General features: G+C 39.8%; 9 protein-coding genes and 1 non-coding gene across 10 annotated transcripts; 5 read left to right on the top strand and 5 right to left on the bottom strand.

The window, feature by feature from the left end:
• Window positions 1-17: 17 nt before the first annotated feature.
• LOC145711736 (uncharacterized) lies at window positions 18-3,719 on the top strand. Its single transcript, XM_081789425.1, has 4 exons — window positions 18-1,350; window positions 1,403-2,195; window positions 2,237-2,379; window positions 3,060-3,719. The coding sequence occupies exon 1, from the start codon at window positions 18-20 to the stop codon at window positions 1,092-1,094; it is 1,077 nt and encodes a 358-aa protein (XP_081645551.1). The 3' UTR covers window positions 1,095-1,350; window positions 1,403-2,195; window positions 2,237-2,379; window positions 3,060-3,719.
• A 91-nt stretch (window positions 3,720-3,810) lies between these two features.
• LOC145711411 (translocation protein SEC63 homolog) lies at window positions 3,811-8,695 on the top strand. The gene is made up of 11 exons (XM_081789114.1): window positions 3,811-3,916; window positions 3,962-4,068; window positions 4,486-5,298; window positions 5,722-6,093; window positions 6,138-6,329; window positions 6,419-6,557; window positions 6,626-6,706; window positions 6,749-6,814; window positions 6,857-7,033; window positions 7,079-7,273; window positions 8,119-8,695. Exons 1-11 carry the CDS (start codon window positions 3,844-3,846, stop codon window positions 8,190-8,192), a joined length of 2,289 nt encoding a protein of 762 aa, XP_081645240.1. The 5' UTR covers window positions 3,811-3,843; the 3' UTR covers window positions 8,193-8,695.
• A 140-nt stretch (window positions 8,696-8,835) lies between these two features.
• LOC145711735 (uncharacterized) lies at window positions 8,836-10,510 on the bottom strand. Its single transcript, XM_081789424.1, has 3 exons — window positions 10,408-10,510; window positions 8,953-9,197; window positions 8,836-8,912 (listed from the first exon to the last, which is right to left on the bottom strand). Exons 1-3 carry the CDS (start codon window positions 10,508-10,510, stop codon window positions 8,856-8,858), a joined length of 405 nt encoding a protein of 134 aa, XP_081645550.1. The 3' UTR covers window positions 8,836-8,855.
• On the bottom strand, window positions 10,497-12,288 carry LOC145711415 (uncharacterized). Its single transcript, XM_081789115.1, has 4 exons — window positions 12,067-12,288; window positions 11,309-11,432; window positions 11,198-11,267; window positions 10,497-10,618 (listed from the first exon to the last, which is right to left on the bottom strand). The coding sequence occupies exons 1-4, from the start codon at window positions 12,138-12,140 to the stop codon at window positions 10,533-10,535; spliced, it is 354 nt and encodes a 117-aa protein (XP_081645241.1). The 5' UTR covers window positions 12,141-12,288; the 3' UTR covers window positions 10,497-10,532.
• Window positions 12,289-12,903: 615 nt separating this feature from the next.
• Window positions 12,904-12,975, top strand: TRNAQ-CUG (transfer RNA glutamine (anticodon CUG)). The gene has a single exon. It is a non-coding gene; the product is annotated as a tRNA-Gln (tRNA).
• An 807-nt stretch (window positions 12,976-13,782) lies between these two features.
• LOC145708132 (uncharacterized) lies at window positions 13,783-15,300 on the top strand. The gene is made up of 4 exons (XM_081785773.1): window positions 13,783-13,953; window positions 14,170-14,387; window positions 14,428-14,803; window positions 15,080-15,300. The coding sequence occupies exons 1-4, from the start codon at window positions 13,880-13,882 to the stop codon at window positions 15,258-15,260; spliced, it is 849 nt and encodes a 282-aa protein (XP_081641899.1). The 5' UTR covers window positions 13,783-13,879; the 3' UTR covers window positions 15,261-15,300.
• LOC145708140 (uncharacterized) lies at window positions 15,263-16,825 on the bottom strand. The gene is made up of 6 exons (XM_081785785.1): window positions 16,795-16,825; window positions 16,647-16,749; window positions 16,526-16,604; window positions 15,786-15,940; window positions 15,615-15,742; window positions 15,263-15,564 (listed from the first exon to the last, which is right to left on the bottom strand). The coding sequence occupies exons 1-6, from the start codon at window positions 16,816-16,818 to the stop codon at window positions 15,316-15,318; spliced, it is 738 nt and encodes a 245-aa protein (XP_081641911.1). The 5' UTR covers window positions 16,819-16,825; the 3' UTR covers window positions 15,263-15,315.
• Window positions 16,826-16,937: 112 nt separating this feature from the next.
• On the bottom strand, window positions 16,938-18,918 carry LOC145711734 (uncharacterized). The gene is made up of 8 exons (XM_081789423.1): window positions 18,655-18,918; window positions 18,599-18,610; window positions 17,979-18,051; window positions 17,860-17,938; window positions 17,658-17,761; window positions 17,547-17,614; window positions 17,281-17,415; window positions 16,938-17,207 (listed from the first exon to the last, which is right to left on the bottom strand). The coding sequence occupies exons 1-8, from the start codon at window positions 18,916-18,918 to the stop codon at window positions 16,962-16,964; spliced, it is 981 nt and encodes a 326-aa protein (XP_081645549.1). The 3' UTR covers window positions 16,938-16,961.
• A 1,149-nt stretch (window positions 18,919-20,067) lies between these two features.
• On the bottom strand, window positions 20,068-21,199 carry LOC145711732 (uncharacterized). Its single transcript, XM_081789422.1, has 5 exons — window positions 20,810-21,199; window positions 20,695-20,767; window positions 20,571-20,649; window positions 20,423-20,526; window positions 20,068-20,249 (listed from the first exon to the last, which is right to left on the bottom strand). Exons 1-5 carry the CDS (start codon window positions 20,918-20,920, stop codon window positions 20,068-20,070), a joined length of 549 nt encoding a protein of 182 aa, XP_081645548.1. The 5' UTR covers window positions 20,921-21,199.
• A 2,057-nt stretch (window positions 21,200-23,256) lies between these two features.
• On the top strand, window positions 23,257-24,806 carry LOC145711731 (uncharacterized). The gene is made up of 9 exons (XM_081789421.1): window positions 23,257-23,262; window positions 23,340-23,527; window positions 23,752-23,863; window positions 23,925-24,071; window positions 24,113-24,234; window positions 24,350-24,407; window positions 24,497-24,549; window positions 24,592-24,700; window positions 24,743-24,806. Exons 1-9 carry the CDS (start codon window positions 23,257-23,259, stop codon window positions 24,800-24,802), a joined length of 855 nt encoding a protein of 284 aa, XP_081645547.1. The 3' UTR covers window positions 24,803-24,806.

Genomic DNA, 24,806 nt, shown 5'->3' with positions numbered 1-24,806 from the left:
AATAGAGTTCTAAGAAAATGGATTGTGCCCCTCTTTTTTTGAAAATTAAGTCACCCTTGGTAAAGATAGTACTCTTTCCTCCGATAGAACTACCGCGAAAATCCTTCGCCGACGAAGAAGAAGACCGCCGAAATGGCATCAAAATATCCACTTTTCACGTCGCCAGAGAAGTATGGGTCGAGCCGCGTCGGGGAAATCTCGCAAAAGGTCCTCCCGGATGTGAGGGAAAGAACTTCCTGGAGATCGCGCAGATCCAAATGACGCGGGATCACCAAATGATCATTTTTGAAATGACGTATAATTTGATCAAGGCGCAGTGTCGAGCGAAAAAGCCCTGGGACAGCTCCTTTGCTTTCAAAGACCTGAAGCAAAACTCAAAGCCGGCTGGGTTCGAGAACACAAGCGGGGTAAAAGAAGTGAAGATGAAATACCTCGACTACTCGTTAGACGAAGAATTCGAAAATCGAATGGATCGAGTCTTCTTTATGAACAATACCCACGACATTGAAAAAATGTTGTATCACGGCAATCATCGCCTTTTCGGCTTCTCCCTCCTCGAATCAACAACTGAAGATAAAAACCAGCCGAATCCTGGGAATGAAGAGCTCCTTCATCAATTCCATGCAGTGTTAAAAATCCGATCAGATTTTTCTCTCGTTCTTGATTCGGTTGAAAACATGAAGTGTCCGATTCAAGAGTTTCTTTGCGAAATGCTCGGCATCCGAAAGCGCGATCACAAGGAATCCAGAAGTACAGTTACTGACTATGACAATTATGAAGAGGATCAACTGTATGATGGAAACTACGATTCAGACGAGGACTATGATGATAAAGAGCATTCCGCAGGGTCATGCGACGGAGGTCTGCCGAGATCGAACATGAACAACACTCCTCACTGGGCAGTTTATGCAAGATATGTTGATGAAAAAGACAGTTTGATCATCACTGCTCTTCCTGAACGACTGAGCCATGTCGCCCTTCTTGAGTGCATTTCTCCACAGCTTTCGACAAAATCAATCTGCCTGAAGACGAGCCGCGTAACTCTGACGTCCAAGGAGTTGTTTCTGACTCCGAAGAAGCCGATTCTCGACTAAGAAAAGACTCTGAAGTTTCTTTCTGCCGCTCAAGCTACACAAGTGACGGAATTCTGGATCTTCAGAATCGAAAACACCGTGGAATGTTGCCAGTTCTTGTGACTGTTGCGGAACGGGCGAAAGTTCGAGAAGCGATAAACAAGATGAAGCCGATGAACAAAAAAATGACGGTGATGAACAAATGCTGGAAACCAGAGCTGACTGAATCGATGAAGAAGCAGGAATCCGTAAGACATGAACGGAATAATTCGTTCAGGTAATTAAAAATCTCATCTATTCTTTCCTTTTTTACAACTGTCCACTTTTAGCCCAGAGGACCTCTACAACCGCAGTTTTGTACGCGGAGTTTATCACACTCTTGGCGAAAAATCGGTGTCCAGCGACCCGCTTGTTTCTTCGACTGATTTTCACATTGCCTTCTACGAGCATTGCGTCCCGGAAGAGAAGAAAATCGTCATTACAGACGCGATTTTACTTCCTGCCAAAAATTCCGATCAGTGCTAGAAAATAATCTTCCGACAACATTCCACAAGAGCGCTTTTCATACTTTTCTTAAAAAAACAGCATCCATAGCAATCGCAATACAAGTAAAGAGGGTGTAGGGCGCCCAGGTTCACAATTGTGAACCCGTTTTGAAAATTTTTTGAATCCTTGTTGTCTTCAAATTTAGTTTTCCTTTTTCAAAACAGCATCGTAGTTAAAACAAAGAATAAATAAGAAGATTTTTGACCGAGGAGAGAAATTTTTTTTATTTATAAAATACGAAAATAAAACCAAGGCCACTGACTCGTTAGAGCAACAGCGCCAAAGCGTGGCAAAAAGAAAATTTCAAGAATTCCTTTTTGTTTTTTAGAAAACAATAATTTTTGGCAACAAATTGGTCTTTTAGCAGTTGTTTCTCAAAAGTTTCTCATTTAGAAAAGCGCTAAAGATAATGAACTTCTATTTCAGCTTTCTTGTCGAAGGACATTTGGAAGATCGACACGAGACCAGAAGAGCTCGAGGTTTTCCTTCATCTTCTCAGGCTTGTACAACATGTTACATGTACAAGAAGTCTTCGTAAATATCCTTGTTGAATTACTCGCAGAAGTGAATGATGTAGTATGTGAGGTCAAATGCTCTAGTGCCGAATTCTGCTTCAGAAAGTTGTCTACGACTCTCTCTTTGAACAGAATAAGGAAACGCGAGGAATCGGAAAAAGGCTGGAAAAAAGGCGATTCGGAGTTACGGCAGAGCTGAGAGATCTTGATTTTGTCCACGTGGTCCCTCTTCTTTTTTATTGATGGTGAGCCTTTCTAACCTGTTCAGATTGACTAATTTTTGTGAAAATGACTTCAATTTTCGCGAAAGAAAAATTCCATAGTCAAATTTCTAGAACGCCAAGAATCAGATCCTTTTTGTTTTTCTCAAGAGCTGCTTAGGGCTGAGATTTCACGATTCAACTTTTTTTTCGATTCAAATAATTTCATTTCATACGATTCTTTTTGAGTCAGAAATGATTCGAAAACGTCTTTTATTTCTAGTTTGACTTCGAGAAAAGCGATAAGAGTCGAATTTTCGCAATCGAAAAAATAATAAAATAGTTAAATTCTAACCGAAATTCATTCTCGACAGAAACAAACATAATCAACTGTTTTTTTGTTCTAGAAACTCTTTTTTGTTTCTAGAATCAAAGAATCAACAAGATTAAGAGTCGAGTTTCTAGAACAAAAATTAAGCTGATTATGTTTGTTTTCGTCGAGACAAGAAATCGAGTGAACGATTTTGCAAAAATTTCGATTCGAAAAGTATGACTTCCACCGATTTTCTCGAAATCAAACTAGAAATAATAAGTTTTTTTGAATCATTTTTGACTCAAAAGGAATCGAAAAAGATTGAATTTTTCGAATCGAAAAAATTAAAATCTTGAAATCTTATTCGTTATCAGTTCATAAGAATAAACAATAACAGCTTTTTTCGTTCTAGAAATATTCTAAATTCGGAAAACGCGAAAACTAGAATTGTAAAAAACTCGGTGGCGCTTGATCAAGTCCAGAAGGAAGGTTCCCACGGCATCGCCTGTGGGCGTGCGTTGATTGGTCGCGCGACGTGGCACGAATTCGCCGCCGACGTCAAAAACACTCCTTTATTCGAACACTGTTAAAAAAGTTCTTTTTACTGAACAAATGAGTCATTTATTATTCAAGCAGATTTTCGGTTCAAAAAATTTTTTCTGAAAATATTATTTTTGAGAGAAAATTTGAAACTAAGAAGTACGTGGCTTTGGAGAAAACTGAATTTCTAGCGCCTGTGGGATAAGGAACTTTCCGTCAAATTTTGAGGGCCTGACTCAGGATTTTTACGGTTCAAATGTAATTTTGTCTAAGCCGCCCGCGGCTTTGTTTTAGAAAAAGCGGTGACACTGGGAAAGTCGCCAAACGTCGCCGAATGTCGCCGAATGTCGGCGAATGTCACCACTTATTTTTGATAACAGAAAACAATTTTCTTTCTAAATGCCTGTATTTTAAGAAAAAGTCGCGACATTCGGCGACATTCGACGACATTCGACGACATCCTGAGGGCGCCCCAGAAAAAAAACGGCTACGACTGATTTTCTCAGGACCCTAAGTCAGGTTCTCAAGCCCATCCCTGTTTTTTTTTCAACGAAAAGCGGCGCGATTTGATTTTTCCTTTGAAAAAAGCTCTCATTTTCGAATTTATTAATAATCCTCTTCATTTTCAGAAAAAGTAATCGAATCGAGACGGCGCGATGCCGATGAACTTAGAGTACGTCGGCGATTTTTTCGCTTATTATGTCGTCGCTTTTGGAGCTCTCGTTCTCAGTAAGTTTTCCATCTCTCGTCCTGTTGCCTTAAAATCGATTCTAGCGCCACTGACGCTGAAGAAGTTCCAATCTTCGGCGAATAAAAAGGAAGAAGAAAGAATGAAAGAAAGAAAGGCGAAACATGGCAACTCGAAATGGTTCAAAAATAAGGTAAAAAATTACTTCGAAAATTATTTTCTTCCGCTTTTGTTCTACATTCTAGCGCGTTGAAAACGAAAGGATTTATGAAATTTTTCGTTATCTTTCGAAAAGGGGCTGAAAAAGCTGTTGCTTTAATACAGTTAAAAACCTGAGTCAGGGTTCGAAGGAGTTTCCCCGGCGTTTTTTTAACTGTTTTGAATCCTGAGTCAGGTTTTTCTGGCAGTTTTCTCCTCATTTTCTATTGATTTGTTGAATTCGAAGCGATACCCTTAAAATTTCCTAAAGTTCCAGAAAACTTAAGGGTATTTCCGTGAAAAAAAAGTGATTCAGTTTCGTTGAAATTTCGCCGAAAAACCCTTAATTTTCAAAGAAACCTTCCCTAACCAAAATTATTCTTCAAAAACAACCCTCAGTCCCGTTTTCTAGGAATCCGAATTGAAAAAAGTCGGCGCCAGTCCCTGGATCACCCGCTTCATCATCCTCCTGTGCTGGGCCCTGCTCGCTTTCATCGGCTACAACGCTTCCCAAACCGAAGAAGTGATCACCGTCGCCTTCGATCCCTTCGGAATCTTGGGCGTTTCTCAAAACGATCCGCAGTTCCAAGACTTCGAAAGCGGCAAAAAAGCGATCAAGAAAGTCTACAGGACTCTTTCGCGAACCCAGCATCCCGACAAGCTTCGAAACGAGTATTTGAAAGCGAACGACGGCGCCGAGATTCCTGATGATGTCGAAACGGCGAACAACGAAGCTTGGGGAAAAATTAACAAGGCCTACGAGACGCTGACGGACGAGCACATGTTCGAAAACTGGGTCAAGTATGGAAACCCCGACGGAATGCTCCAGACCAAATACGGCGTTGCCCTGCCCGCCTGGCTCGTCGAAGAAGACAACCACATGTACGTCCTCGGCGTGTACGGCCTCCTCTTCGGCATCATGCTCCCCGCCATCGTGGGCAACTGGTGGTACAAGTCGATCCAGTACACTTCCGAAGCCGTTCTTATCAAGACGACGAAGCTGTTCGAGTTCTACGTTTACAGAACGCCGCTGATGAATCGTCGCCGCGCGCTCATGGTCTTTTCCGGCGCCTTCGAGTTCAACTCAAATCACAACAAAGACATAAAGGAGCGGCCGGAAGATGCGGAGCAACTGCCGGTTTTGATGCGCGAAATCGAGGAATATGAGCGAAACGTTTCAAAGCCACCAACTGACAAGCCTTTTGATCAGGGCTATTCTATGAAGGTAAGCATTTCTTATTGGCATATTGGACGACATCTTCAGGACATTTCGAGACATCAATTATGAATTTTAAAGTTTAATGTCATTCAATGTTTCAGCCTGAGACTCTCAGGATGTTTTCGCAAATTTATAAACTGTGCGAATATTTAGCCTCTGATGTCCTAAAAATCTCTGTCGGCTTTGAACTTACACTTAAAGACATCTTGTGACATGGAGAGACATGATGATGGTTCAAAATGTCCCTCGATATCTTTACATGTCTCTCAATGTCTCTTAATGTCTCTTAATGCCTCTTAATGCCTCTTAATGTCTTTAAATGTCTTTAAATGTCTTTAAATGTCTTTAAATATCTCTAAATGTCTCAAAATATTTCTTAATGTCTCTCAAAAACATAACAACGAATCAAAGCCAACCTTTTTCATTCAGGTCCGCCTGCTCTACTTCGCGCACATGTACGACATAAAGCTGAGCCCCGAGCTTCAAGAAGACCTCGACATGATCCTGAAAAAAGTGCCCGATCTCCACGCCGAGTTGGTTTCCAAAGTCTTCTTCCTCACCCAAGCGATGCTGCAGCAGGGGCAAATGCCAAAAGTGCCCAAAGTCGAAACTCTGGATAACATAATCCGAAACATGCAGAATCTCGTCCAAGGTCTTCCGCTGAATCAACGCTCCGTCGCGTTCATGCAGCTGCCGCATTTCAAAGAAGACTTTATTCGATTCCTCAACGCCAAGAAGGCTCGATCATTGAAGCAATTGGCCGCCCGACCGGTTGAAGAAATCAGAGCCATCTTCAAATCCGTAAGTTGAAAATCACTCTCGTCCATCTATATCATTTTATCTAGCTGCCAGAGAAGGAGTTCAACGAGCTGTACGAAGTCTTCCGCGACATTCCAGCGCTGCAGATGAAGGTCGACGTCAAAGTCGAGGACGACGATGACGACCACAAGATCACCACCGGCTCGATCGTCACTGTCAGCACCGAACTCACCCGCCACAACATGGAAGAACTATCACAAGCTGCCACCAACGGAGATGTACCTTTTACCCCTTTCTAGCACTTTTAGGACTTTATAGCCAATCAGATCTTGTCCTCTAATAGACTAGTCTAACCATCAATCTTCAGGAAATCGTCTACAACGACGGCGACATGGGCGAGGTCAAAATCGCGCCCACTCCCGAGCAAAAAGAAACTGCCAATCAAGCGAAAAAGGTCAAATCCAAGAAGGGTCCTCAAGCTGCCGCTGCTAAACGAGCTGCCAAAGGTACATTTTTCGTTCTCTGTGAACTGTCTCGTGTGAATGTTTCGATCGTAAAACGTGAATTTCTTCAGCTGCTCGTGAAGCTGCTGAAAAAGGTGCTGGTGATGCTCCCGCTGTAGAAGATGACGAGGAAGACGAAGATGAAGATGAAAGTAAGTTGGTTCAATGAATCGTCAATTAATCCTTTCTTTTAGCCCCTGAAAACGCCTCCGAAAACGAAGACGCCGAAGAAGCGAGCTGGAAGAAACTCCAAAAGAAAAGTAAGCTCTCTCCATCCTTTTTATCCTCATCATCCTTTTCAGACAAGCGGAAAAACGTACTGACTCAAGACAACTCGCGATTAACGCACACAGTCCACGCGCCGCGCTTCCCGGTCGAGAAGCAAGAGTGGTGGTGGGTCTACCTCTGCATGACGAATCCCAAGCGCGAGAAGCTCTCCGAGCGACTTCTCTGCGAACCCGTTCAAGTTCAGAACCTCGGTAAGCCTCTTTCTCAGCCCTTTTTCTTCAACGATTCTTTTCTAGTCGACGTGAAAGAAGTAGACATCCGCTTCCCCGCCCCCGGCCGCCCAGGAATGTACAACTTCGTCGTCTACGTCCGCTCCGACAGCTACATCGACATCGACATGAAGCACGAGTTCACTATCACTGTCGAAGAGAGGGTCGAGGAAGAAATCGTTCCGGAAATGTGGGATTCCGAAGCTGAATCGGACGTTGACGGTAAGACATTTTTTGGCACATTTGCGGATGTTTCTCTTCTCATACGAGATGTGGATTCCCAAACCAGCGTTCAAAACCTGAGTCAGTGCCTAAGTCGCTCAAATAAAAAACTGCTTAGAAACGTTACAAAATTACCGGGGCAAACTTACTATTGCTCTAGCGCCTAGGGAATACATCGTAGCCCAAGACATCTTCATACGGATCGGTGGAGAATCTCAAGCTCTATGCCTGTATCATCTCAGATTTTCGAGATCTCAAAAATTTTCGGATTTATGGCGATTTTTCATTTTTCAAAGGGCTACGTGTCCCTAATTCAGCCAATCACAGCACTGTATTCGACGCATTTGCCCCGGTAAATTTGTAACGTCTCTTAGCGGCTTTGTTTTTAGAAAAGGCCCTTACTCAGGTTTCTGGAGATCTTTTGACACATTTAGCGATTTTAAAAGGCTTTAAGAGGCATTCAGAAACTCATTGCCTTTCGAAATTGTCTTTAGATGTCTTAAAATGTCTCGGGAAACATTTCGGCCTTTCAAAATGTCTTTGAATGTCGCTCGATTTCTTTGAATAATTTTTGATGCTTCTCAATTCGTTTTCTTATATGATATGATATAAGTTATATCTATTAGTTTTTGAATGTCTCATGTTGTCTTCAAATGTTCTTAGATGTCCCCATGTCATATACGGACATCTTGGGTCATTTATTAACTTTTGCTAAGGACAACTACTTTTAAGGACATTTTTCGACATTTCGAAAAGACATTTTGTAAGATCGGCATGTTTCCTCAGACATTCCAAGACATCCACAAACATTTTCTTTCTTATTGAAATGTCAATTAATTTTTCAGGTGGTTTCGTGACGGATTCCGACTCCGAAGAACCCTCCAGCTCCGAATACGAGACCGACTCCGACGAGGAATGAACCCGCTTCATCTTGGGCCTGCAATAATAATTGTGACGTAAATCCATTTTCGCCCATCAAAGTATTCCCCAGCGCCCTCGTTCGCCTTCAACCCTACTTTCAAAACGAACATTTCTGACCATTTTTTACCGTTTAGAAATTATCATTTTCTTTAAAAAGCTTTCGTTTTAAAAAGAACGACTAGGACTAGAATTGAAAAAAATAACGAATCATAGAAAATCTTCACCAATCTCTTTTTTTCTAGAATAAATTTCATACAGTATCTTCTCGCCATCACAACGTTGCTAATGAAACAGTACTCCCCCTTTTTTACTTCCCATTGAAAAAACTGTATTTTGTATTCTGTGCGTATCCTCAAAGTTGAAAACTTCATCAAATTCAAAATTGCTGAAACTCATTTTTCTCCAATCGGGGAAAAGTCGACCGATAGTTTCTTCACTTTCGTTCAATTTCTTTCTACTTTTGTGCAATAAAACATGCGCCAGGCAATATTTAAACAAAAATTGAGTAATCCTCGTTGTCGTTTTCTTGCAATTTTGATTTCAAAGATAAAGAAGTGAAAGATTAATTTATTATTATTATTTATTAAGATTAATTAATTTATTAAAAATAATTCAAAGTTCACATCAAAAATATACAAAAAGCAGCATGCAAATCTTCTATCTAAATTCTTGAAGTGAGGAGTTTTCCAAGCTTGTATTTCGTCTCATTCGGGTTAATCTAAAAATTATTTTTTTCTCGAAGAAGGGAAATTTCTTACTCGAAGATCGCGGTTGGAGAGCCAGTCCATAAAGAAGGGATTGTCCTGGAGTCGGGAAAACGCGTTGAGCACTTTTTTCGACTCGTAATTCTGGAGATCGGCAATTGGAATGGCAAAGTTTCTTTTCGAGTCGAATTCCGGGCGGCTTTTCTTGCCGGCTTGAGAAAGGGATTCTGGCGGAGCCGGATTTTTGGATCGGAAAAAGTCGCCGATTTCGGGTCCGAAGTTAACGGAAAGTGGGTAGTCTTGGCAAGGGCATTTAATTTTGTTAATAAGCTGGAGGTCATCAATGGGATTTGCCGCGACCTGTGTAAGAAACCTGAGTCAGGGTCCGAAAAGGTCCAAAACGATTTCGCCAGAATTAAAAAATGGTTATTTTTTCGCTAAGTTTAAAAAAATCGGCTTTGATAAATGTCTTTTTCGGACCCTGACTCAGGTTTTCTACACAGGTTACGAAGCCCGGGCCGAGAATTTCATCGAAAAAAAGAATAAACAAAGAATCTCTTTAATTTTGTCTGTCCTTATTTTTCTCATTCCATGATGAAGATTGATCCCTTTTCCTATAAATCTCCCAAACGCTCCGGCAAAAAACGACAAAACAAAAAGCAAAAAGTTCCCTTGCTTCATCCTCTTTTAAGTTCCTCGAACGAAGTGAGTGCTACTTTTCGAATAAAACGGCTAGTTTTAAATGTAAGCTGCTTTGAATATTAATTTTATATCTCGCCAGATCTTTCGCCGTCTGTTTTTTATTTAGATATTTAGTCAGCTCAAGTGCGCACTTGTCGATTCTCAATTGAAATAACGAAGGATGGTTTTGTTTGTTGAACTGAGTTTTTGTTGTTTCATTTGAAAGGCTATGCTGAATAGGCTATGCATGTGCAGTGGCAATGGCTTGATAAATGTATACTCGGGAGACGACCTTTGTTGTTTTTTGCTTCGTAATCTTGAAAAACCTTGAAATATTTTAAAAACTCTGCAAAAAATAATAAGACATCAGTAGACATCTGAGATGTCCAGATTCCCAAATATTCCTTGCTTGCGATTTTCTTATAATTCTCAAAAAAAAATAGAACCGAGACTCGGCTTGGCAACCTGTGTAGAAAGCCTGAGATTCTGGAGCGACTTTTCATCAGAACCTGACTCAGGTTTTCTACACAAGTTGCTGAGCCCAGCTTAGAGTACTTTTAGGCTTCTAAATCAATCGGGTCAAATTTCTGTTATTCATGAATAACCGAGCTTCTTAAAAAGTAATTTATTCTTATATGGTATTCAGCCGTTAAGTACAGCGAAAGGGGCTCAAGAACATTTGATCGAACGTTTAGTCGATCAGTTTAGTTGGAAGGCTTTTTAGAAATTCCTCTTTTTTTCTCAAAAAACAGGGGAGGATGGAAAACATTTTTTTTTCTGAAAATTGAGCGCCAAAAAATTCTAAAATTAAAACCATAAATACTGAACCAATAAGATATTCGGGAAATTTTCTATCGCAGGTATAGATCGATTCTTTAGTAGAAGCATCATAATTATCCTTAAACCGATTACAACATATCTGGTTCATCATTTTATTCAATACAGTAGCAACTTTAAAGATCCCATTGATTTCGTCCTCTTTTCGCGGCTTCGATTGCTTCTCGTGGCAGAACTCGCGGATCCCGCGCCAAAAGCTCGTCTAAAAATGACTTTCTTTCATTTCCAAAGAAAAAGGGACAATGATGCTCAATAATATTGATGACCAAAGACATAAAGAAGCCCAGCAGCAAGTTTTTAATCTGATTTGAAAAAAGAAAGAAAAATGAAGTTTTATCATTTATTTTTGATTTTTCAATTTCTCCTCCCTCGATCTGGGCTTGGAAACCTGTGTCAGACCCTGTGTCAGGATTTCAAAAGGATGAACTAAAAAGCCGCGCGAGAAACGAAGCCGCAAACCTTTTCTTTTAAGCTTTGACTTTGCGACTTTGTTTTTCGAAAAAAAAGCCGCGGCACAGCTTTTAGAAATCCTGACACAGGTTTTCTACACAGGTTTGTAAGCCCAGTTTCCTGATATTTGTGGGAGGAATCTGATCGATTTTTGAATTCGCGACATTTCGCGAAATTTGATGCTTACAAATTTCTCGGCGAAAACGAGAGAAGCTCGAACGTTTACGATAGAAGAAAACTTTTTATTTAAAAAAGATGATATTCTCATCCATGTCTTCACATATTCCATTAAATAAAAAAAATGATTTGGTCATTTTTCCCATTTTCGTACCTAATCGTTTGTTCAACTTTCTCGCATCGTCGGCCAAATCGCCCAGCAAAAGTCCATTACTTTGAGCTTCCTAAAGACCCCTTACACTAAACACATTCAATTCTAACTGACCCGTTTCATGAGAGAAAGCGCATTATCGAGTCTAGTGACGTTGTTGTTCAATCTTCCAGCAATGAGAGCGCGCTGAATGTCGCCGTCCATCTGACGAGCCATTTGCTCGCGCACATTTGTGATGCTGAAATATTTATGAAAAAAGACAGATTTGGACTTTCTGGAAGAAAAAATAATCGAGGGCATCATTTTTCTTCTGCAAAGATAGGAGGCTCGGCAATCTGTTTTGAAATCCTGAGTCAGGGTTTGAAATGCAGAAGGCTTTGGATTAGAAACATTTCAGATCCTGACTCAGGTTTTCTGTGAGAATTTGTGTATAAAACCTTAGTCAGGATTTGAAAATCAACATTTTAGGCAATTTTGTTAATTAAATTCCTGACTCAGGTTTTCTACACAGGTTCTCACAGAAAATCTGAGTCTTTTGTCAGAATGATCTTTTTTTAACCTGTGTAGAAAACCTGAGTCAGCTTTTCTAGAAATAGATCATTCTGACCAAGACTTAGATATTTTCTGAGACCCTGTGTAAAAACCTGAGTCAGGGACAGAAGTAAAAAGGAAGAAAAAAATGTTGATTTTCAAACCCTGACTCAGGTTTTCTCAAAAGGTTGCCGAGCCCAGCTGAAAAGAGGACAGCCTGTGTAGAAAACCTGAGTCAGGGTCGAAGCTTTCTCTAAGATGTTTCCGCTCCCTGACTCAGGTTTGTTTAAAAATGGTCTTTTCAAAATCTGTCATCAAAAATTTCATCTTCAAAAACTCACCAGGCTGGGAGAAAACGTGTCTTCTCTGGCATGTTTCTGTTTTGACTTTGATTCTCCGCAAGAGTCGTGGCCATTTTGAGCCACCTTTTACTTTTCACCCGTCACAGCGATCGTAAATTATCTGCTACTAGCTGGTCAATTTGGCAGGGCGGATGCTTTAGAAAGGCTTCAAGGTGAGAATCGCTTTCCTGTCGTCACTTTTTTTTTCTTAAAAGTGAGAAAGACAAGGTGTAGGGCTGCTTCTTTTTTGGACTTGAAAGCGAACTTTTTTTTCCTTTTTTTTTGACGAAAACACGTTTTTGAAGAATTTCATGATGAAATTAAAGTTTTTTTTAATTAAAGATTATCGATAAAAGCCCATTTTAAAATTATCAAAAAACCTAAAAAATGAACTGAGCTACTGGTTGAATTTGCTGATTCAACCATATATCCGGAACTCTAAGCAGAAACCCATGCAGAAAAGAGGTGGTGTCTGGAGTCGACAAAAAAATCCTGACAAAAAATTTTGTCGAAATACCATAAAAAATTTCCAAATCGGGCTTCGGCTGTCGACCAGAAAATTTCGACAATTTTTTTTCGCGAAACAAAAATGAAACACAAACTGATCCCTCTTTAACCCAGTCAATCAAAAATGAAAGGGATCACAAAATGAAAATTTTGCGATTTTTCCTGTCGAAATTTCATAAAAAATTTTCAAATCGGGCTTGCGCTGTCGAATTTTTTTTTGTCGATTCCAGACACCACCCCGCAGAAAAACTGAGTCTGGGTTCAAATAATTAATTAATATGTAACATATTATATGTTTTAAATAATTAAGGCAGTAGCCCGAGGGCAGGTGGTCTTATGGTGTAACGGTTAGCACTCTGGACTCTGAATCCAGCGATCCGAGTTCAAATCTCGGTAGGACCTCGCTTTTTTAAAAATGTTTTTATTGAGCTCAAGAATCTCGATCTTCGTCGACTTTTTTAAGCCTTTAAGATTCACGATTTTTAAGTTGCTAGAACAGAAATAAGCAGATTTTGTTTGTTTTCAATGAAAACGTATTTCAAGTAAAAAGTTTTACTTGATTTTCGATTTGGAAAATTCAACTCTTATCGGTTTCATTAAAGTCAAACTAGAAATAAAAAACGTTAAAGAATCGATTTTGACTCAAAAAGAATAGATAGAGAAAGAATTTTTCGAATCGAAAAAATACGATCGTGAAATCTCATTCGAAATGAGTCTCAATTAGAATAACAAAATTAATTCTAGAAATTTGACTCTTTTCAGCTAATTTTTTTTTCTTTCTCAAATCTTGAATATTGATAAATCTGAATAAACAGCCCAAAACTCATTTTCTCTCTTTTCCGAGGATTTATCGCGCTAGGAGCGTAGCAAATATAATTTTCTTTTTCCAAACTTTCGCCTTTCCGAAAATGCAAGAAAATTTATTTGAACGAACCGATGCTTCAAACTCTAGCGCCATCTAATGGAACCTTTTCAAAAAAAAATCAGTGGAAAACTTTGCTTGCAATTTTTTTTTGTCGAAAAAAGAGATTTTTTCAAAAGTACGAAAAGTACAGTTTGAATCATTTTTCTTAAAAAAAGAGACTAAAAACGCTAGTATGAAAATTATTCCGAAGATTCTAGCGCTCTTGGTGGCTTCAGGAAGGGATAAGAAAGGCCTAGAAATTTGTTCTTTTCAGCAAAAAATTTTTTCATCCCCGAAAAAGCAGAAAACTTCAGTGGTGACATAAACGATTTTCCTTCTGAAAAATTCGTCGAAAATAATGCGACAATCGCGGATTTCGTGGATCAGCATTTATTCGGCAAAATGATTCTCAAATCTTCCGGCGATTTGGGCTACGAAAAGGTGTTGGAAACCATCGCTGGGCAAAATGTTCAAACGTAAGTTCTTATTTTCTTCAAAATTATCAGGATTCGCCAATTTTCGGCCGACAATTTTGACAAAAATTTTAAGAAATTTTGTCTGAAATCTGATTGGTCTATCGGCCAAGAGCGGAAATTTGATTGGTCCGAAATTTCTTAAAAATTTTAGTCAAATTGTCGGCCGAAAATTTCCGATTCCCGCCACCACGCCAAAAAATTCAACCCATTTTCTAGAACCGGCGAATTCCTCGAAGCCCTCGGAGTGCCAAAAGAACAAGGCTATGCCGGTCTCGGAATGGCCCAAGCCCGAAAATTCAAGCACGTGATCTCCTTAATCCTCTACCTCCAAAAAATCCCCCTCGTCGGCAAATTCATCTACTACGGCTGCTACTGCTTCGCAAATGCTCAATTCGACCTCGACGCTGGCTTCGGAAAACCAGTCGATCAAATTGGTAAAATTCTTGTTTTTAGTAGGAAATTTTGAATTCTTAGATCGGGCTTGCAAAAACTTCCACAGTTGTTATGGCTGCATCGAGAGAGATTTCGTCAAAGAAAAAGAGCAAGAAGATTGCGATGGAACACATCGATCCTATCTCGTTTCTGGCACCGAAGATCCCGAAACAGGAGAAAAAACAATCAGCTGCCTAAACGAACTCGGCAGTTGCAAACGATCAATTTGCGAGTGCGACAAAAAGCTGGCCGAAGACCTTTCCGAAGCTGAATTCAACTGGTCTCTTTTCAACCACGGCGCTTGGGGCGGATTCGATAAGAAATCAACTTGCGTTGCTTCTTCTTTTCAATCGCGGCTGGGAGCGAGCGCAACAAAACCAGTTGTTCAAAATCGCTGTTGCGGCGATTATCCGAATAGGTAAGAAAGAAGGACAGGGCTTGTCTTCCTGTTGCGTTCGAAAACCTGTGTAAAAACCTGAGTCAGGATTTCAAAATGCGGATCTTCTTGTTCAAGCTTTTTCGAATCCCTGACTCAGGTTTTTACTCAGGTCTTGACTCAGCAATTTGCCTAAAAAAACCTGAGTCAGGGTCCTGAGTGAGCAATAATGCGGGTTTCTTGCTTTTTCAGGATCCAGACTCAGGTTTTTAACGCAGGTTTCTGACTACGACTTTTCTTAAAATTTTATCTTTTTAGATTCAAATACGCTGCAAAAACATCAGATGGATTTCGCCGAAGCTGTTGCAATGGAAAAACCTACGATTTGGACGGACCTTTAGTTTGCTGCCAAGGAAGAGATCTCGTCGAGTTTGGAAATTGCTTGCCAGGAGATGTCACGATTGACACTCCAGAAACGGACCAAGAGTTTTACGATTGAAGATGATTTTTGCTGTATTTTTGAATAAACATTCCGCGCATGAAGCTTGAAAAAATCAGTATCGGACAATTTTTTCGAATCGTTTTTCTGCTTCTGTTTTCAAATCCGCTCTTTCTTCTTCTGAAAGTCGATCCTCTGCAAGCTTCGAAGGTTGGATCTTTTCAAAAGCAGGACCAGAAGATCGTTCATTCGGATCTCGAGACCAGATCCAGAGTTCGAATCCTTCATGATCGTCATTCGGAATAGAGTCGCTGTTCCAGAGAACTTGGATTTCATTCGCAATTGTATCGATCTCCAATTTACTCTAGGACAAATTTTATTATTAATAAATTATTAATCGGCAGCTTAGCTTACAGAGTAGTATCCGCAGAGATTCTCTTCTCTTCCAATAATTGATAAATAATCGCCACAATCATTTAGTGGATCGACGTCGAGGAATTTGAGCCTGTAGGTGATCTGTTCCGTTTCAGATTTGATCGTCACTAGAATTTAAGCTAAAGATGTTTTGCGCTGATTTAGTCTTACAGGGGCAGTTCCTGTCGTCATGGTACACGTAGCAGCCAGGTCCACACTCACTCTCGAAGTTACCCCCAGGTGAAGATTGCGATGAAGAACTTGAAGATGAAGAGCCTGGTACATGTTGCTGGCTGCATTCCTGGCATGTCGGGTACGCTGGAGCCCTTAATACTTAATATAGAGCTGAGCTGGCCATTTTCCGAGGTCATTGAGCTGAGCAGACCCTTTTCAGGCCTGAGCTGAGCTTATTGAGCTGAGGTGAGGTATTTATACCGCATTTTACTTGATAGTCCAAAAATCACTAAGCTGAGCAGAGTGGTTATTGTTCATACTTAGTCTTGGTCTTAACTAGTCTTAGAGACTTAATTCCACATCCGGATAAGTGGTGGTCGAGGATTTTTCTATGATTCTTGATTTTTTGCCATATAATTTTTTTTGCATTTTTTCTAGCTTCAAAATCATGTTCTGGGCAGAAAAAGCCGCGGAAATGGGCCAAAAATGAACAAAAATCGATAAAAATTTCTCAAAATTAACGAAAAACGCGATTTTAGTACCACTTTGACGATAAATTTCGACAATTTTCCGTTGAAATTATTTTTCAGACCAAGTCGCCCACATTATTTCAACCCTTTATAACCCATTTTCGATTAGAAGAAATAACATTTTTATTAAAGTTTCTGCGCTAATTTTGTTAAAAGAAATCTCATTCTCGACCACCACCCTCTGTCTAGTCTCATTCGGAAGCATACCTGAGAACGAGTGTAACTCCATCTTCAAGAACATAAGGATCAGGTGCGTTGCAAATAAATTGGTCATCCCAAAAAGAGTCTAAAAACAAGCTTAACGCAAGCTTTCATCATTCGCTTTTACTAGCAAAATCCGCTATAGAAATAACAGTTACACCCATCAGAAGGGAACAGAAGACCATGCAAATGAATGCTTTGATTTGTGTTGCTTTCTCCTCTGATTGTTTCTGAAAGAAAAAAGTTCTTTTTGATTTCAACGAAAAAATCTTTACGTTTTCCAAATCTGATCCGGTCATCTTGAAACTAACTAAAAATTTGTTATTTTAAAAAAATTGTACATTCATTCTAGAGAGCGAAAATCCTTGACTGCAAATTGCAAAAACAATCAAAAATCAAGAATCAAGAATTTATAAAATCAACTTTATTTTTTTTTTCAAAATCAGTATCGAACAATGTTTCCGAATCGTTTTTCCGCTTCTTTTTTCAATTCAGTTCTTTCTTCTTCTGAAAGTCGATCCTCTGCAAGCTTCGATGGCTGGATCTTTTCAACAGGAGCCGAAGATCGATCATTTGGATTTTGAGACCAGACCCAAAGCTCGAATCCTTCATAATCGTCATTTGGCGAGTCGTCGCTGTTCCAGAGAACTTGAATTTCATCCATCATCGTTGCGATTTCTGATCCGCCCTAGAAAAGAGGTCGATTTCTTGCAAGAATAACTGTTATTTCTTAGTCGAGTTTTTTTATAAAAATGACTTACTCCAGAATATCCACAGACTTTTTCGTCGAATCCGATGATTGACAAGTAATCGGCACAATAGTCAGTGTTTCCATTGTACCCCGGAGGTTCTTCGTAGCCATAAACAGGAGAGTAGCCGGTGAAGGGCTCATAGGCTAGTGTCTGGGCTTAGAAACCTGCGTAAAATATTGTTCATGGTCCATGAATAATGGTGCTGAATATTAGGCTTGTCAAAAATCCGCGCGTGACCCTGAAGCAGGTTTCTACGCAGGTTTTCGAGCCCGAGCAAGAGTTGGGTCGATATCGATCATTTTGATTTCGTAGCGGATCTGGTTGCTTTGAGATTTGATCGTCACTAGAATTAAGAATAGAATTGCTGTTTTTTTTGTATTTCTTACAGGGACAGTTCTTGTTTTCATCGTAAACGAAACAGCCAGGCGAGCAACTTTCATTGCCATCCTCATCAGTAGAGCAATGTTCGCAGGTAGGATGAGTTGGAGGACTAAAAAATACCAAATCATCCAATGAAAATGCCGTATCTTTCTTTTCAGCCAATAAGATTGACTTTTTCATCTTCTTTTCCAGCCAATCAAATCTCACCTGAGAATGAGGCTAACTCCATCTTCGAGAATAAACGGATCCGGCGCGTGGCAAATGTCTTGATAGTCACGTGTCATTCCTCAAATCTATTATCAAAACATAAGATGCTATTTTCCTACCAATAAAAACACCAAGACCAATGAACAAAATTATCAAGACGCAAATGACGGTTCCAGCGATCATGTCTTGGGCTGGGCGGGAGAATAATTCTGTGGACAGAACTATTCTGTGGAAACAGAACTATTCTGTGAAAAAACAGAACTATTCTGTTTGAAACAGAACCATTCTGTTTGAAACAGAACTATTCTGTGTTGAGCTTAGCAAAATTCACTTTGATAATGTCGTAGATAGCTTATAATACTTTTGAACTCATGTCGAAGAGTGGAAAAGGATTGACTTCAGTCGGTCTTCGAATCTTGCAGCGAAAAACAATCAATAAAAATGATAGTTTGTTAATAGAAGCTGAACCGAAGAAGCTATGAAGCACGCTACGGGCCTACGGCCCTTGCGCGCATTTTCTGATAGAGAACTCATTGGGTTGGCAGGGGCAGTCTTTTTCTACCGCTGGGACTCATTTTTGGCAGCAAACAACTTCTGCATTCGCACAATAATAGTTGTTTTCGCCAAAAAAAATTTTTTTTCACAGAATTATTCTCCCGGAAAGGGGGGGTATTATCGTGAGAATAATTCTGTTTTCCACAGAATAGTTCTGTGCACAGAATTATTCTCCCGGTTGCCCCATGTCTTGTTTCTAAAGGAAAAAGAAAAGAAAGGGAAAAGTGGAAAAAAACTAACGCCTCCTCGACTAGATCGGCTTCCAATGCCCGGGTTGGGATTCGACACTGGCGGTGGCGGTGGAGGAGCGCCGCCGTAAGATGGCGCAGCTGGGGCGGACGCGTTCTGTTGAATGTTGATGATCATTGGCTGAGAAGTACTTGGCGCTGGTGGCTGCGGTGGCGCCAAGGATGGGGCTGCTTCTGGAGCAAAACCATAAGGATCAGGCGCTCCGTAAGCCGGCTGCTGCTGCTGATATTGCGGTGCGCTGCTTGTTGGATACATTTTAAACTAAATTCCCCTTTTGCTTTTTGCAAACAATTTTTATTCATTCTAGAGAGAAAATGACTTTATTAAATGATCAATTGACTAAATACAAGAGGTACCAAAATGATGCCAAGTAACGAAAGCGTAAACAGTGAATTCATCTTATGGCTCCAAGAAAATATGCTCTATAATTGGCATCGATGATGTTTTTATAGATTTCTTGATCAGTGATGAATCATCACTTCCTTGTTGATTTTGTACATAATCTCCGGTCTACGAACTTTCTGGGCGGATAAAAACTACACTGGATTTTTGATGACTGATCATTTTGAAAAAGAGATGCTTTATTTATTGTTTTAAAAATCAGTATCGAATAATTTTTTTGAATCGTTTTTCTGTTTTTTTCTTGAGTTCATTTTTTTCTTTTTCTGAGAGTCGATCCTCCGGAAGTTTTGACGCTTGAATCTTCTCAAAATTAGCAGAAGATCGTTCTTTCTGATCCTCAGACCAGACAAAGAGCTCGAATCCTTCATGATGTTCATTTGGCGAAGAGTCGCTCTTCCAGAGAACTTGAATTTCATCCATCATCGTTGCGGTCTCTGATCCAGGGTTCGAAATCCGCCGAAAACCCGTGTTCACTGTTCACTCTGGAGTTAACAGCATTCTCATAACGCAGTTCACTGTTCACTCTAGACTCTAGAGTCTAGAGTGAACAGCGATTTGAAAATCCTGTTCACTGTTCACTCGAGTGAACAGAGTGAACTGTTCACTCTGCCCGAAATCCGGAAAAATTATTTTTTTTTTTGCAAAATTTTAAAAGTCAAACTAGATTATTTTCAAGCTAACAAACATTAATAAGTCTTAAAAGAGACGTTTTTAGTAGTGAGAGGATAATTAATCGTCTCTTCCGATATATATTACTGTAAAGTGTTTTCTCGTCATGATTTTTTTTGAAGAATACATTCTAGAACAAAATTGTTGCTTTTCCACCACAATTTTCTGCTAGAATTTTGAGTCGACAATAACAAATCTGCTCTAGAATTTGTCAAAACCCGGTGAGAGAAGAGAGTGAACAGTTCGCTGTTCACTCTACTTTTCAAAATGCTGTTCACTGTTCACTCTCAGAGTGAACAGAGAGAACAGTGAACAGTGAACAGCTCACTCTGTTCACTCTGAGTGAACAGCAAATTTCGAACCCTGCTCTGATCCATCACCGTATCCACAGATTTTTTCGTCGAACCCGATGATAGACAAATAATCGCCACAGCCATTGTCGCCATTGTTGGTTGGGTCGATGTCGATCCAAGTGATCTCGTAGCTGATCTGGTGAAGCTCCGATTTAATTGTCACTTGAAAGGGAATGTAAGTGAGTCCTTTTTCTTGGCGACGCTTGTTTTGTCGCAAAATGTCGTCGAATGTGGATTTATTTTGCTGAATGTCACAAAATGTCCCTAAATGTCGCAAAATGTCGCCGGCATTCGGCGACATATTTCCATGGCGCCCCTTTTCCTTGAGCACTTACATGGACAGTGTCTATTATCAGAATAAACAAAGCAGTCATCAAAACAATTTTGTTCACCACGGTCATCTGTACTGCATCTTTCGCAGGTCGGGTGAGTTGGTGGACTAGAATGAAATTCAGAATAAAAATACCAAATTGCCTCTTTTACCTGAAAATATAACTGACTCCATCTTCAAGAATAAAAGGATCAGCTGCTTGGCATATATTTTTATAATTTTTTCCCAACGCTGAATTTTTTTAATGGAATAGTATCGTATTATCTTTATGCTTACAATATAAATAACCGATAAGATGGAAACCTCCAAAGATTAACCAGAAGAAACAGACCGCAGCCAATTGTTTTGCCTTTCAAAAAAAGTCATAAGAAAAAAAAAACCGAAAACATACGCATCCAGGTTCTTCTTCTGAAGACGAAGACGGTACCGGAGCGGAAAAAGGTTTTGGTGCAGGAGCACCGGCAGGGTGGCTATTTTGGACAAAATTTCGGGGTCTGGCCATCCAATTTCCATCCAATAAATTTTGAGTCAAAGCTATCCATCCAAAATCCAATCCAATCCAATTTTACCCAATTCCCCAATAATCCCCATTTCCAATTGGATCCAATTGGGTTTCCAATTTTCCCAAGGCTTCTAGTACTTTGAAAAGAATGGAAACAGTAAGTTTTTATCCGAAAGGAGGATCAACAGAGCCAAAACGATGATTTTTTTTATATGAAATTGTTCATTTTTATCATGAAAATGACCCTACTTTGCATAGTTTAAAGATATATTTTTTATTGGATCCGATTCCCCCAATTTCCCCCAATTGCCCAATTTTACCCAACAAAATCCGGTACCCTGGCCATCCAAATTCCATCCAAACGTTATTGGATTGGATCCAATCCAATTCCAACTAACCCCCAAATCCAAAATAGCCACCCTGAGCACCGGTATCCGGCTTCAGCTGGACTCAGAAACCCGTGTAAGAAACCTGTGTCAGGGTATTGAAAGACTTTTCAAAAGAACGAAGAGTTCAAAGTTTAAGTGGCTTCCTTGCCTCTAAGTTATTTATTAAGGGTCCTTACTCAGGTCTGTTCACAGGTTTCCGTGTCCAGGGCTGCTGCTTGTGATGTTGAGGGCTTGTTTGATTCATGAGAAACTGAACTCCCTTTTCTGATTTTTCAAAAAATAATTTCAATTCTAGAGACAAAGTCGAATAACAAATTGGTTTATTTTCGCATCAAAAGATTATTGTTGATGATTCCCCATTCGTCCTCGTCGATCAGGTCGTTTACCAGCATTCGGAAAGTGTACCATTCTCGCGTTCGCTGAAGAAGGGAGTGGAAATGATCTCGATCAGTTGAGTCACTGAAAATTTTTTTTCAACAGAGAAGGTTTATTATTTAAAATCTTACCCGTGTTTATGAGAGCGCCAATAGCCAAAAACCGCAAAAACAAGAAAAGCAAAACGCAGAATCATTTTTTCTCCTCTTTTTCGTTCTCTTTTTGTTCGATTTTGAGTTGCGAAGAAGCTGTTTTTTCGGATTGAGCATTGAGCAGTATTGGCATTGTATTTTCAATTGATTCCAAGTGGCGTTTCAGCCTTGTTGAGTTCACTTGATTGAGCGCCACTTTCGCTTTAGATCGAAAAAATCGAAAGTAGAGCTGGAAGTTATGAACTATTCACACTTTTCGCAAAAACGACAGAGCCAGATCAGGTGAGAATTTGGCTTGAAAATTCAAATTTTGATGAAAAGGCAAAAATTGCTCAAATTTTTGCGAAAAAATTTTTTTCTCTGAAATCTGATTGGCTTACTGGCTTGGTGCGGAGATCTGAGTGGCTGGCAATTTGACCAAAATTTTGGTCAATTTTCCACCATTTTTCGGAAAAACAGCGAAAATCGGCAAAAATTATGAAAAATTTACCAAAATTTTGGTCAAATTTCTCGAGCCAATCATATCTCCGCATCTAGCCAGTGGGCCAATCAGATTTCAGAGAAAAAAATTTCACAAAAATTTGAGTTATTGCTCCTTTCTTCAATTTTTTTCTTTAAAAAGAACTCTAGAAACGAACGTGAACGACAAAGAGTCCGAAACGTGAATCAAGCATTTGAAATTCTCCGCGAAACGGTCCCGAATCTCTCCAGAAAACGTCTTTCAAAAGTCGAAACTCTCAGAGCTGCAACTGCTTATATTCAGTTCCTTATTTTTGAACTCGAAAAACACCCCGAAAAATGAAGGAAAATAAAACTCAATCCTTTCTAAAAAAATTGTTTTCGTCTGAGAGTCTAAGACTAAGACCATTTCATTTTTGGCTGATCAATTAGATGTCTTCTTGAAATAAATATTAGATAAAAGAAAGAGAAGAAATATTTGGCCACACCTTCTACTGCCAAGAACAGCTGTGCGTAAATAAAGAAGCTACTTGAATATTTTATTAAAGTACAGTAGTGGAACTATCGCCAGTAGACAAGGCTATTTTAACAGGTCATTTTGCTTAAAAAAATCGCGCTTTCAATTGGTTTTCGAGTCAAAAAGGGGTATTTTGTTGAAAAATTAAGGCACATTTCAAATGTGACATTTGGAAAAAAATGACGATAAAAATTCTTTCCTGTCCCCGATTTTCCGTCCTTTTCTGAAGCTCAGATGGTCAGATCTGTCGATAGTGTTAGATAGATCTGGGAGGGTAAATAACGATTGCTGATTTTGAAAGTACGCGTTATCGCGACAAACAAATATTTACGTATTCAGCAGTCGAGGCACCACTTTGAGATTAGCGCTGAATCAAGCAAGGAGCTTTCGATTTCTCACCGCCATAAAATTATACAAGAAAGAGAGAGAAAAAAACGGGCCAAAATGGCGGTCATTTTCGCGAAGGAACGAGTTCAGAAAATCATTTTTGAAATCAAGGAAGAGAAAAATTTGAGCTCGAAAAAAAGCAAGTGAAAAATATTTCAATTGCGATTTTTACTTTCGCCTCTTTGGCGATCATCACTGATGGCTATGCCATTTCAACCCTCATCGTTACGGACATCACGACTGGATTGGCTCTTGGTACTCTTGGAGCTCTTTGCGGAATTTTCGCGGGAATTCTCGGGATGAAATCTTATGATCAAGAAGACAACAAGTGAGTGTTATGATTTATTTCTTTTCTGACCAATCAGATCGTCGCTTTTTTTCTTTCGTCCAATAAGAAATCGGCAGTCCAAATTTTCACCAATAAAAAAAGCTTTTTCCTGGCCCGAGCCAATCAGAACTCTTGATTCAAATCTGGCCAATAAGAAGCTCGTATCTTAAGTCTAAGCCAATCAGAGTCCAGAATTTTAAGCAGTTCTAAAACTTGATTTCTAGGGAAATGTTTATGATCATGTACGACGCTTGCCAGACTTTTTGCTACATCGGAATGGCCGGATGCTTTGTTGGTCTCTGCTGGAATGGATTTTTGATGAGCTTCCTCACAGCCAGGGTTCATCATCCTTATTCTAAAGATGGTTTTTTTCATCAAATAAAAACCTTGAAAAGCCTGTTCTTTGGAAGGAAACATTTATCAACTAGAAGGATGGATGAAGGATACATGTGACAAGGCTGCTTATGCGACCTGCCCAAAAGTCCTTCTTGACCGAGACGATCCCGATATTATTCTTCGAGAAGATGATTATGAAAATTGCGATGTAAGAAAAGAAGACTCTTCTGTCAAGCTAAATTCTTTCAGAACAAAGAGGACGCTGCTGCGATCACATCGGTCTTCGCCCTTTACAACATCGAGATCATCTCCCTCATCGTCGTCTTCTGCCTTTTGATCGCGCTGGCGAACTCAGACGACTTCTGTTTCTGGTAAGAGAATATTTGACAGCGAAAGAGTCTCGTTTTCTGAGTAGCTCTCAGAATTCGATCAAGTGCTTTATTTGATCTGCCAGAGACGTTGTTTTTGTCTTGAAAGCATTTTCAGTGGAGGAAACAAAGTCGATCCTGAGGAAGATGAAGAAATGATCAAAGCCGCCGATTCCGTAAGTAACAATAAGCTGTGTTGAATACCTGAGTCAGTTTGGCCATGAAATTTTCCGCTGCAGCAGGTTAAAAATGACTCATTTTTCAGGACGATGATGACAGCTCAGATGAATCGAGCGACGAAGAAAACGACCCAGTTCCGTAAGTTCTCATTTTCAACCTTTCCAAAATCCCCTCCTCTAGAAACGAAGTCAACGTCATCGTCGATCTCGAAGAAACTCAATCCGAAGTCCGCCCAAAAACGCCCGTATCGCTCTTTTCTCCTTCTCAGCGATCTTTTGAGACCTTTGTCGTGAGTATTTTTTCTGAAATCAAGGAAGAAAACGGAATTCAGGAAAACGATCCAGTGACTGGAATTGATCTCAACGGACTTGACGATTACGAAGACGTCTGAAAAA

The sequence above is a fragment of the Oikopleura dioica genome, chromosome 1, assembly GCF_907165135.1.
Source record: "Oikopleura dioica chromosome 1, OKI2018_I68_1.0, whole genome shotgun sequence".
NCBI classification, from domain to species: domain Eukaryota; kingdom Metazoa; phylum Chordata; class Appendicularia; order Copelata; family Oikopleuridae; genus Oikopleura; species Oikopleura dioica.
This window is presented reverse-complemented; position numbering and strand designations above follow the sequence as displayed.